Genomic DNA, 13,379 nt, shown 5'->3' with positions numbered 1-13,379 from the left:
AGTGAACTATGGGAGAGTGTGAATAAGGTGAGATTTCTTCTTGTGAATAAGTTGAGCTCTAGGAGCTGTAAATAAAGGAGCTATTTGACTATGGCAATGAGTACGGCGAGCTCGTGTGGGGCTAGGACCGAACAAGGCGAAGTAGAGGCGCTATGAAGGAGGAGAGCCATGGAAACTGAAATAGGGAGTTTTGGGGCTATGCCATTGAGAAACGGGAGCTCTTCCTCAATAGCGCGCACTCTAGAGATCGGTTGTCAACAATGTAAGCTCTTGAGGACGTAAGTGTGAATAAGTTGAGCTCTGTGAGCTGCAAATAACAGCTGTGGGGCTATAACAGCGAATAACGTGGGCTCTTGGGAAGGCGAGTGTCAATAAGGTTCACTCGGGGAGGGACGTAACCGCTTGTGAGAGCTGTTACACAGCCTGTGAGTATGGTGAGCCCTGTGAGCTGCGAGTGTGAACATGGTGAGTTCTGCTGGATAAGTGGTGATCCCTGCTTGCCGCCCTCGACGAGCAGTGGCGAAAGAACCTCTCTGTGCGGCTGTAGTCACGGTCACCGTACACTGGCAGCCTGCCAGGAAGGCGTAGCGGGCAGGTGCCTGGCACGGAAACAGTTAATTCGTTGTTTATGCTGCACCATAAACTAATCTCCGTTCATTCCGTCCCAGACTCCTTGCTTCCTTCTTCCTTGTCATCTTCCACCGAGGGTGTCAGTGTCGAGTCCGGAGGGGATGAGTCCCAGGCACATTAAATAGCACCTGCAGGAGGCGAGCTCCCGGGGTCTCCGGCTTTACCCAATTAAACGCGTTCTCGACTCCAAGTGCCTGCACTTTACCCCGAGGCAGAATGGCGTCCTGCTGGAGAACCCTGCTGGCCTATCGGAACTACCTGATCATCTACCTGGTGCCCCTGCTCTTCCTGGCCCTGCCGCTGGTCATCGACTCCAAGGTACCGCCTGCCCCGGCTCAGCTGGAGGTCATTTCATTTCCCAGGTTTATGTGTTTCTGATTTGAGCAGATATTGCAGCGTTTGAAGCTAAGAAAAACACTTGTTCACAGTGTCCTGTTTCAAAGTGGCTTATTCCTACCCAGAAACACCGGTACTGTCCCTTTAAAAGTAAAGCTGTCTTTTATTTTCAATAAATTTTATTCTGAACTTAAAAGTAAAGCTGTCTTTCAGAGAAGTGCTGGTATTGTTCTATTAAGTGTAGTGCATGCACTCTCCCATTAAAATATATTAAGTAACCCTGCTGAAAAAGTGCTTGCACCATTCAGGTAAATGGACAGAAGTACTACTAAGACAAGCTGTTATGTATCATTTGAAGAATTGTAGACGTACCGAACACTGCTGCTACTGTCCTGTTGAGCTTGTCAGTTGCTGCGGGGGCTGTTCAAATTTTGATATTAATGTACTGCAGACCTGCTAAGTGGTTTTACTGCCGTATTGTAAGCATAAACACTGCTTTTAAGTATTCCTAGTGTGATCACTGCCCAATTAAAATATAGCAGTGCAGCTGAAAAGTAAAGTGCTATAGCATTAAAAGTATAGCAGCCCCACTGAGAACTTCTGGTTCTCCTCCCTCAAAAGTATGCAACAAAGTGCTGGCACCACCCCATTAAGCCAAAAGCAGTGCTGCAGAGAAGTATTGGTGCTATCCCATTACACGTATAGCCGCCATGCTAAAAAGTGCTGGTGCTGCTCCATTAAGTAAAGCAGGCCATCAAAGAAGTGCTGGGACCATTCTCTTTAATATGTGGCAGCCATGCTAAAATAAATACTGGCACATAGTCGCATTAACGAAAGCCGTCCAGTAGAGAGGTGATGATGCTGTTTGCATTGAAGCTAAGCCAAGCTTTGACCAGGTGGAAATATACCACTACACGTCTAGCAGACAAGCTGAAAATGTTAGCACTCACCTATTAAGTATTGCAATCCTGCAGGGAAGTGCTGATGAAGCCCTAGTAAAAACTTAGAAGCCCTAATGGCATATGTTGATACAATCTTATTAGAATTCAATGCTGCAGTACAGCTCTGTAATGCTAAAGTATAGCAGTCCTAGGAAGGAGAGCTTTTACTATCTTTTTGAAAGTATATCACCCCTGGTGAAAAGTGCTGGTACCGTTGTAGTCTGATTACAGGTGATAGCATAACGCCTCAGAGGTACCAGCATAATCTGATTAAAACTATAGTATTTGTCCTCTGAAATATCAGTACAATACTATTAACGTACAGCAGCATAGATGAGAAATTCAGGTGCTGTCCCACTAAAAGTATAGCAGTCCACCTGAGAAGTGATGGTGCTATCCATAAATGCTATACAGAGAAGTGCTAGCGCTCTAGATTAATATTATCCTGAGGCCTGCTGGTGCTGTCCATCATTACCACTTCAAAAAGTCCCTGTGATATGCCCGAATAGTGTCGCAGCAATTCTGGGAAGTGATGTTGTTGTCCAACTAAGGGCTTAATTTATGAGGTTGTACCGTAGGACTGCGCTTCTGGCCTTCCTGCTGCACTGCCCTAAGGTAAAAGAAAAGGGCAGCCATATCTATCAGATACGGCACATTCCTGTCCTTTTCTCCTGCGCTGGCGCACCATGGCCCGCCCTGCCAAACACAGACCCCTTTGCACCATGATGCAAGGGTGCCTGCATTGCGGGTATGAATATTTCTGTGCAGGAAGGGAAACTTCCCTGCACAGAAACAATCAGAAGAGGCTTTTTCCTCTTTCTATGTGTGCTGCAGAAGACAGCAAACATAGAAAAACTAGCAGAAATAAAGATATTTCTACTCGTTGTGCCTCGCTTATCCTCCCCTGGGGAGGCATATGTTTTTGGCGTTGCCTCAGATTTAAGATTTCTCCTAAATCTGGGGCAGTGTCAAAAAGCCATGGATGTTGCGGACGCCCCCCAGCAACACCCATTGCACGTCCCTTTGATGCAGAAAACTACGTTACAGGGAGCCATATTTATGAGGCAGCATTCAGCCAAAAAAAGTGGCTTAGTGCTGCCATGTAAATATGGAGCAGGCTCCTGCCCCACGGAACGTCACAAAAAGTGACGTTCCGGTGGCGCAATGGGCCTCATAAATGAGGCCCAGAGAGTCTACCAGCCCTTCACAGATTTGCGTATTAATGAATCAGCAATTTGATGTTTGGAAAACTGGTTTGACTGCGTTGTGTTTGGCACAAAATAAAATGTCCTACTAGGTTATTGGGAATAGAGTTGCTTTCTGAAATTGTGGGTTGTGATGGCCTTTTTAAACAAACCGAGCACAATGGATTACTACTGCTCATTTATGCAGCATCTCCCTTACTAATGGTAGTGGAGGTTTGGATTCTATAAAGGGCAAGAGGCATATTATAATGGATATCTTCATGATTCATTTCTATAGGAGCAAAGAAAGAAATAATACATTCATCATGGATTAAAAAAGAGAATGCAAAGGGCAAAACACATACTGCCCTTTTAGTCTTTCGTTGTTTATTAATGCCACTATACCACGTATCAATTATGAAGCAGGCTACCCTTACAGACCATAATGGGTGAAGGTGGAGAGGTGTACCACTAGATTGACCTTTCCAAAAAAATGAACTGGACAAAGTTCCTTTGCATTTGATTTTCTTTATTTAAAACGTTTCACAACATAGGATCCAGCCAATGCATTTCGTTCAATAGAGATTGTACTTCATCAGGGCTGAAAATGTCAATATAAAAAACATAAATATATACATACATAAAGATAAACAGGACATAACACTTCCCATGACACATAAATATTGGGTATGACAATCAACACAGCACAATTAGGTAACAATCCATAAGACCACAGAAAGAAAGGAAAGTAGGCAAGAGGAGACAACAACTGAAGAACAAAAATACCAAAATGTACAGAGAAGGTGCAGTTAAAAAAAAAACCATCCAATCTAAAAAATATGCTCATGTTGTTGTAGACATAAATTTGTACAACACCAGTACAACAACACACATAACCCGTGGTGTTCTTAATAAAAAGGAAGCCTGGTGCGTACCATAATTAATAATTAATATCAGAACAGGGGGGCCATTCGCTCTATATTGTACCCCACAGCCTGGTCATAAAGTGAATGATAAAGGGCAACCGTGGAACAAAGCCTCCTTATTCACTGTGATGTACCTGTGGCCTAGAAAGCAGAAGAAGTGAGTACCTTGAATAGTATATGCAAGTAGCAGATGGTCCAATGATGGGGTGTCGGGATTGGTGAGTATAAGTCAACTGTAGAATGCACCATCACCCCAGGGTTCCATATGTGGGAACCAGTAACCTTAGTTATAAGAAATGCGGAAATACCATGATGGGGCTCACAAGTAAGGACCCAGCATCAAAACCTAGTACATAAAGAACTGCTCCTTCTCTGTATATTTTAGTATTTTTGGTCTTCAGTTTTTGTCTCCTCTTGCCTACTTTCCTTTCTTTCTGTGGTCTTAGGGATTGTTACCTAGTTGTGCTGTGTTTATTGTCATCCCACATGTTTCCTATGTCATGGGAAGTGTTATGTTGTGTTTATCTTTATGTATGTATATATTTATGTTTTTATAATGTCATTTTTAGCCCTGATGAAGTTCAATCTCTATTAAACGAAACGTGTTGGCTGAAGCCTATGTTGTGAAATATTTGAAATAAAGAAAATCAAATGCAAAAGAAGTTTGTCATGCTAAAAAAATTTGTAAAGAAAATCTAGTGGTGCACCTCTCCACCCTCACCCATTTCTTTATCTGCCTTGCAGTTTGCACCCAAGAGGTGCAGAACTTGTTTGGGCACACGCTTAAAGACTCTCTAATGAACCAACACAAAAGGAACAGAGCAGTAAAGACCGCAGTTGGTCTTTCCTGTTACCCTTACAGACCATAAGTCTGCAACAGGCCTTCTTCCTATTTGTGACTGGAATTATTGTACCAACACATCTTATACAACTGAGTTCAAATGGAGAAACTGCAAATTCTAACAGAGACAATTAGGATGTCACCAAATTCTTGATAATTAATTGCTCCTCACCTAAAATTAAAACACAGAAAGGACCTTTTGAGAAATTGAGAGGAATAATATTTATGTTTGTGTCTTCAGAGGAAACTAAACCTTACATTGTGTTTCTGCATATGAGACAAGAGACTCTGTTGTGACACATTTAAAGCAGGGCCGGACTGGGAACTGACACTGGCCCTGGCAAACAGCTCAGTCGGCCCCTCTGGGGGGGGGCTCAGTGGGTGCGGCTGATCTGTTTGCAAGGGCCGGTTTCGGCTGATTTTGTTACCGGAGGCCAATATTGCTGGTCTTCGGTAATAAAATCCCTCCCCCAGAGGCCCAAAACATCCCCCACTCTGGCGGCCCTCCGGGAGAATGCCCGGTGCCCGCTACTGGCAGTCCGGCCCTGATTTAAAGCACTTCAATGACGTTCCGTTCTATAGGCTCTATTTCATTGTCCTGCATATAGACTGATAAGACCATACTGCCACCTTTTTAGGTCTGAAAGGGGGTGGTGATCGACGGAGCATCTGAACCAATCAAACACTCACACCCAGTCAACAGATCTGGGTTTAATCCATCACCCTTCTTTAGCCCACTCTGCCACCCCAGTTCAGACATGGCCATATGCAAATCAGTCTGACCATGTGCCTCATGGGAACAGTCCAGCCCGAACTGCCAAGCCATGCCTTCCCTGGACCGGAAACAAGCTTCCGAGGACCGGTTTCTGGCATTTCAGCCGTCTTCAGCCCGGCTTGCTTAAATCCAGTGGCAAAGTGAGCAAGGGACTCATGTCTGAGCATACCCTGCAAACATTTGGCGAACAAAGTGGTACAAAAGGGGGTGGTGATGGACGGAGCATCTGAACCAATCAAACACTCACACCCAGTCAACAGATCTGGGTTTAATCCATCACCGTTCTTTAGCCCACTCTGCCACTCCAGTTCAGACATGGCCATATGCGAATCAGTCTGACCCTGTGCCTCATGGGAACAGTCCAGCCCGAACTGCCAAGCCATGCCTTCCCTGGACCGGAAACAAGCTTCCGAGGACCGGTTTCTGGCATTTCAGCCGTCTTCAGCCCGGCTTGCTTGAATCCAGTGGCAAAGTGAGCAAGGGACTCACGTCTGACCATACCCTGCAAACTTATGGCGAACAAAGTGGTACAAAAGGGGGTGGTGATGGACGGAGCATCTGAACCAATCAAACACTCACACCCAGTCAACAGATATGGGTTTATTCCATCACCGTTCTTTAGCCCACTCTGCCACCCCAGTACAGACATGGCCATATGCAAATCAGTCTGACCCTGTGCCTCATGGGAACAGTCCAACCCGAACTGCCAAGCCATGCCTTCCCTGGACCGGAAACAAGCTTCCGAGGACCGGTTTCTGGCATTTCAGCCGTCTTCAGCCCGGCTTGCTTGAATCCAGTGGCAAAGTGAGCAAGGGACTCACGTCTGAGCATACCCTGCCAACTTATGGCATACAAAGTGGTACAAAAGGGGGTGGTGATGGACGGAGCATATAAACCAATCAAACACTCACACCCAGTCAACAGATCTGGGTTTGATCCATCACCGTTCTTTAGCCCACTCTGCCACTCCAGTTCAGACATGGCCATATGCGAATCAGTCTGACCCTGTGCCTCATGGGAACAGTCCAGCCCGAACTGCCAAGCCATGCCTTCCCTGGACCGGAAACAAGCTTCCGAGGACCGGTTTCTGGCATTTCAGCCGTCTTCAGCCCAGCTTGCTTGAATCCAATGGCAAAGTGAGCAAGGGACTCACCACCCCCTTTTGTACGGCTTTGGCCGCCATAAGTGTGGCAGGGTATGCTCAGACGTGAGTCCGTTGCTCACTTTGCCACTGGATTCTAGCAAGCCGGGCTGAAGACGGCTCTAATGCCAGAAACTGGTCCTCGGAAGCTTGTTTCCGGTCCAGGGAAGGCATGGCTTGTTATGTTATGTTATGTTAATTTTGTCTTTTATAGCGCACGGCTACTCTAGAAGAGTGTCCAGGCGCTTTATTGACAACCTGTGAAAGACAAACACAACACAGAAACACGATGGGAACTGTTAAAAGAAAAAAGGGAGTCTAAAGGGCAAAGAGCCAAGGCTTGGCAGTTCGGGCTGGACTGTTCCCATGAGGCACAGGGTCAGACTGATTTGCATATAGCCATGTCAGAACTGGGGTGACAGAGTGGGCTAAAGAACGGTGACGGATCAAACCCAGATCTTTTGACTGGGTGTGAGTGTTTGATTGGTTCAGATGCTCCGTCCATCACCACCCCCTTTTGTACCGCTTTGGCCGCCATAAGTGTGGCAGGGTATACTCAGACGTGAGTCCCTTGCTCACTATGCCACTGGTTTCAAGCAAGCCGGGCTGAAGATGGCTGTAATGCCAGAAACCGGTCCTCGGAAGCTTGTTTCCGGTCCAGGGAATGCATGGCTTGGCAGTTCGGGCTGGACTGTTCCCATGAGACACAGGGTCAGACTGATTTGCATATAGCCATGTCTGAACTGGGGTGGCAGAGTGGGCTAAAGAACGGTGATGGATCAAACCCAGATCTTTTGATGGGGTGTGAGTGTTTGATTGGTTCAGATGCTCCGTCCATCACCACCCCCCTTTGTACCGCTTTGGCCGCCATAAGTGTGGCAGGGTATGCTCAGACGTGAGTCCCTTGCTCACTTTGCCACTGGATTCAAGCAAGCCGGGCTGAAGACGGCTGCAATGCCAGAAACCGGTCCTCGGAAGCTTGTTTACTGTCCAGGGAATGCATGGCTTGGCAGTTCGGGCTGGACTGTTCCCATGAGGCACATGGTCAGACTGATTTGTATATAGCCATGTCTGAACTGGGGTGGCAGAGTGGGCTAAAGAACGGTGATTGATCAAACCCAGATCTTTTGACTGGGTGTGAGTGTTTGATTGGTTCAGATGCTCCGTCCATCACCACCCCCTTTTGTACCACCTTTTTAGGTCTGGCCTAAAGACGGCTTTAGGTGTCTTGCCAGCCTCATGTTTTAAAAAAATATCATATGAATTATACATACATATGTAGGGGCTCCCAATCAACACTCTTGCACCAGTAGTCTGTTGACATTTCACTCAAATTATATTTCCTCCCACCCCAGCAGAAATTACAGATCAACAGACCTGCCCATTCCAGCCATTGGAGGCCTTCAATTTGAGTGACTGCATCAACAGACCTGCCCATTCCAGCCATTGGAGGCCTTCAATTTGAGTGACTGCATCTTACTCTTGCACATTAACACATACACCCAGAAAATAGAGGGGCATATTCTCAAGGAGTTATTGCCAAGTTAACAGCACTTTATCGCAGCCAAAGTTGAGATAAATGTATCACCCCATTCACAAGCTGTTGCTAACAGCTCATAGCACCAGTGTACCCGCAATAGCTGCCGCAAAAAAAACATTGCCACAGACTACCCTGGCAACCATCGCTAATGAGATGCAGAGTAGGCGTTCCCGTGCCAAAAGCTGCGACAACACCAACTCGCAATTTTCTCAACGACCAGCCAGATTGGCGAAAAGACCACGAAACATGTGATAAGGCACGTTAGATGCAGGGAATTAACACCTGCCCTGACCTGGTGTAAAGTCGGACAGTAGCCTGCACCACAAAAGGGAGCCCAGCCCAGAGCCACACCTGAAGAACAACAAATGCATGGATCCACTGAACATGCGGCCAGACACCCAAGAGGGCCACAACACCCACCGCCACCAGCCCCATGACCCCCCATAGCCCCCCAGACTCCCACCGACCCCCGGACCAACACTGAGGCAGCACAGACAAAGACAGCGACCCCAGAAAATGCACCAACCTCACAGACCCTATATCAAAGAATGTCATTGCCCACTACATGCTCAGAGGGACAACCCTCCTCCGCATCCTGACCACCATTGGCCACAGGCTGACAGTACCAACACAGAGGCAACCAACATCCCACCTCAGACAAAGTTTCTGGCCGTGATGCACCTGTTGACCTCTGGTACCCTCCAGCCAACATCTGCACGAGTCGGAGGAGTCACACAGCCAGTGCCAGTCCCGCACGTGTCAGGGGGCAATTGACTGCACACATGTCCTACTAGTGGTGCCTGGCAACATTGCACACAATAAGCACAACAGAAAGGGCACATATCCCATCAATCTGAAGGCACTAGTGGACCACCGGGGAATCTCCGCCAACGTCGCCGCCAACCACCCAGGCAGTGTGCATGATTCATAACCTCCAACAGTCCATCATCAACCTGCGCTACCAGGATGGCACCAACGGAAACGCACTGTCGCTGGCCAATACCAAAAGCACACACCACACACCTCAACTCCACAATCATGCAACTCACAACACAGGAAATGCACAAGTCTCAAGCTCACATACAACATGCACACCCACCAGACACAACAGCACAACTCACTGTGGGAACCTGGCCTATGCATGTACATTAGCCATCAACGGCATGGCACCTCAGCCACACAATAGCAGAATGTCGGAACAGGTGGGGACCAGGCATGTGCAAAGGAGGCAAGTGACTCATGAATGAGAATGTACACAGTGCCAAGTGTGACGTGGATATGATGGCCAGACTGCAATATGCAGGCCACACACATATTCATGTTGACAAACACAGCTGGTGTTTGGAGTGCAGTGGAAAGTGGACACAACCATGTCACCCCAGCCAGTGGGGAAGTTCGCAGGAATGTAGCTTGTTATCTTCCCCCCGTAAGCGTGAGTGGAGTGGGCTGACCCGGCGTAAGCCAGGCCAACATGGGGGTGTGAATAAAAGGCACGCAACTCTGGTCGTGGTCCTCTTCTGGAATGCCCAACGTCTCTGCTACGGCGGAGCCTCTCACCCCACCACGAGGCCGATGCCGTCACCGTGAACGGGGTTGCCTGCGATCCTTGGGCCTGTTGCACCCTGGGGCGCTGGTCCCCGAACCTGTCTTACCCACCCCGTGCCTCAATCCCCACCTGCCGACACCGGTGTGTGTCGAAGAAGGCCCACCACTTGCTGGTGCACGCTCCAAGCCCCAGGCCCGCAACCCTGGCAACCTGCTACAACCATCACAGCCTCCGCGAGCAAGGCCTGCAGTACTCCTTTCTCGTTTACGTACTCTACCGGCTGACACAGCAGACTAGTAGGTCACACATTTGGAACTGAGTCTTGATTACACCATGGCAGAGCACATTAATTACGGCTGCGTTTATGTCACTATACTCCCTTCGATTTGGGGCCATCACGTCTTATTAGTGCATCACAACCGCAAGATTATGTGGGCCCACGCGGACTACTACCCTCAGCCAACACTGCGCTCGAGTAGGTCACACAACTGGAACTGAGCTTCCATTTTTCAAGGTTAGAGTACATATCATTGCACGCAAGGAGAGGCGTAAGAGGATGACGCATTGCATTTGGGAGGAAAAAAGGATCCTCGTTACAGAGGTGATCGAACACTACCGACAACTGCCCTGGTGTCACTAACTCTGTGCATCGCAAGCCTACGACACACGGCTGTGGGCCACTGCTGACCCCTGCCTCTGGCCTACACTGTGTTCCAGTAGGTCACAGAGTCTTGATTTAGCATTGGCGGAGTTCATAACAGTGTACCAGCATCATCGCAGACTGCATCCCCTCTCAGCCCCTATGCCACCAAGTCTGTTCCCCGACATTCATGGACACACTCTGGTCAAACATTGGTGGCGTCGGAGTCTATGGACTAAGGGGTAGTTTTCATCCTCATGTCGCTGATACCGAATTGGTGGCGGCAACGAGGCTGTGGCACTCCACTCCTCCAGTTGCTGCTTCCAGATGGCATCTGCCCTCTGCATCATGCTCTGGAGGACACCTTCCACTGTCCCCCGCAACCCTCCGCCACTTTCACCTTCGACATCGACCCTCTCAGTCTGCGTGGCCCTACCTCAGTGGACCGCAAGTCACCGTCCCATGGCGGGGTGCCTGTGCCAGCTGCTGTGCATCCAAGACTACTAACTCGGCGCTGCTCAAGTGAGGGACCCTGTCCAAATGAATATTGGATGACCTCTGTGACTGTGGTTTTGGGGTCATCAACAACATGTGTATGTAGCCCTGTGCTGTCCGCTGCCTCCGGCCTCAACTGCGGTCCACCAGGGCTCACACATCAAACCAGTCCTGACCGGCCTAGATGTCACATCACAGCAGGAGGCACACACCACCATCGCCAGGGCCAACTCCAACCTCCCTCTGCCAGAGTCGAAACAGTGGTACTGGCAGACTAATGGAGTTGCTCACACCTGTTGTGGATGCCATCATCTGCCTGATACCCTGCACGGCACTCCAGGTGCCACTATCTCAGTGCACCATGAGTCATCAACCATTTCTGTTTTGGTTATGTGCTGTCGAAAGCAATGTCACCTCAGGCAGTGGGGGAGACCTGGGACGTTGATGAGGAAGATGATGCAGGTCTAACACACCCCACTGCATCTGCATCAGTAATATCCCGAATGGACACAATCCTAGTTATTTTCATCACATGAGCGTGCTCAGCTCTAGTGCCCCAACCTCAGTGCACTGCAATTTACGGACACTTCTGTTTGCATGTTGGGTGACCTGTGTACTTGCTCCGGCTCCCCCCATGTTGCTCAGCAGTTGACTTTGTTATGCAAGTATTTTCAGTTTCCGTTGCACTGGTGTCCACTGTTCAAGTTATTGCCAGCACCAAGCACTCCATGCGGGCTGACTTAAACTCACCTCACATACATACAGCACAGGGATCACTGTACATGTGGCACTGTCAATAAAGGGGCCGGCGCATGTGCCCGTAGCCAGTTCAACATAATATCTGCATGTGTCCCTGTGGTCTTGTATGCATGAGGGCCCTCGGCCCTACAACATTACATTGTGCTGTGTACATGGGGTGCAGACATGTTACCTCAGGCAGCGGGTTGGAGCTTGGACATGTAGCTTTGTCGTCACCTATTCAATTTGTAATGGGAGTGGCCTGGGCCATCGTACGCAGAACCAACATGGGTTTGTGACTGATATTTGCGTACCCCTGGGTGTGGTTCTGTACTGGGAATGTGCATCAGCATGTGTCTCTATGGCAGTGTGGGTCTCCTTTGTGGGGTGTAGGTGGTCCCTGAAGGATATTAGACACCTGTGTATGTGATCTAGTTCCCCTTCCATGGGTTCCGACCTCACCTACATCTGTTCGGCCACCTCCATTTGGCATTCTCACACCTGGCATTGGGGTGCCATGTGTGGGTCAGTGAAGTGTTGTGAGCCAGCCGTGCATGCAGGTGCTTTCTGCTGTGTGAAACCAAAGGAAATGATGGACAGAGCATTGACAATACAAGCACTCACCCCCAGTCAACTGATCTGGGTTTAATCCATCACCATTCTTTAGCCCACTCTGCCATCCCAGTTCAGACATGGCTATATGCAAATCAGTCTGACCCTGTGCCTCATGGGAACAGTCCAGCCCGAACTGCCAAGCCATGCCTTCCCTGGAGCGGAAACAAGCTTCCCAGGACCGGTTTCTGGCATTGCAGCCTTCTTCAGCCGGGCTTGCTTGAATCCAGTGACAAAGTGAGCAAGGGACTCACGTCTGAGCATATCCTGCCAACTTATGGCGAACAAAGCAAAACCAAAGGAAATGATGGACGGAACGTTGACAATACAAGCACTTACCCCCAGTCAACTGATCTGGGTTTAATCCACCACCATTCTTTAGCCCACTCTGCCACCCCAGTTCAGACATGGCCATATGCAAATCTGTCTGACCCTGTGCCTCATGGTAACAGTCCAGCCCGAACTGCCAAACCATGCCTTCCCTGGACCGGAAACAAGCTTCCCAAGACCGGTTTCTGGCATTGCAGCCGTCTTCAGCCGGTCTTGCTTGAATCCAGTGGCAAAATGAGCAAGGAACTCACGTCTGAGCATACCCTGCCAACTTATGGCGAACAAAGCAAAACCAAAGGAAATGATGGACGGAGCGTTGACAATACAAGCACTCACCCCCAGTCAACTGATCTGGGTTTAATCCATCACCATTCTTTAGCCCACTCTGCCACCCCAGTTCAGACATGGCCATATGCAAATCAGTCTGACCCTGTGCCTCATGGGAACAGTCCAGCCCGAACTGCCAAGCCATGCCTTCCCTGGACCGGAAACAAGCTTCCCAGGACCGGTTTCTGGCATTGCAGCCGTCTTCAGCCGGGCTTGCTTGAATCCAGTGGCAAAGTGAGCAAGGGACTCATGTCTGAGCATACCCTGCCAACTTATGGCATGTGTGGTCTATGCTGTGTGGTCTGTTGCAGGGTCTGTGTTCTCCTCTAAGTAGCTTGGCTGCCCTGGTCCTGGTGGTGGGTTGCATGGGATGTCCA

At 48.9% G+C, this 13,379-nt stretch overlaps 1 protein-coding gene across 2 annotated transcripts in view; it reads left to right on the top strand.

Moving 5' to 3' along the window:
- Window positions 1-380: 380 nt before the first annotated feature.
- LOC144822502 (solute carrier family 13 member 2-like) overlaps window positions 381-13,379 on the top strand; it is a 375,313-nt gene continuing 362,314 nt past the window's right edge. The window contains exon 1 of one of the 2 annotated variants that reach the window (XM_078680117.1): window positions 381-948. In XM_078680117.1, coding sequence (XP_078536243.1) covers window positions 847-948 — 102 coding nt within the window. In that variant the 5' untranslated portion in view covers window positions 381-846. The remainder of the gene's footprint in view (window positions 949-13,379) is intronic. The other variant, XM_078680118.1, reaches the window with a different exon arrangement.

The sequence above is a fragment of the Lissotriton helveticus genome, chromosome 3_1 (assembly GCF_964261635.1).
Source record: "Lissotriton helveticus chromosome 3_1, aLisHel1.1, whole genome shotgun sequence".
In the NCBI taxonomy this organism is placed as follows: Eukaryota; Metazoa; Chordata; class Amphibia; order Caudata; family Salamandridae; genus Lissotriton; species Lissotriton helveticus.
This window is presented reverse-complemented; position numbering and strand designations above follow the sequence as displayed.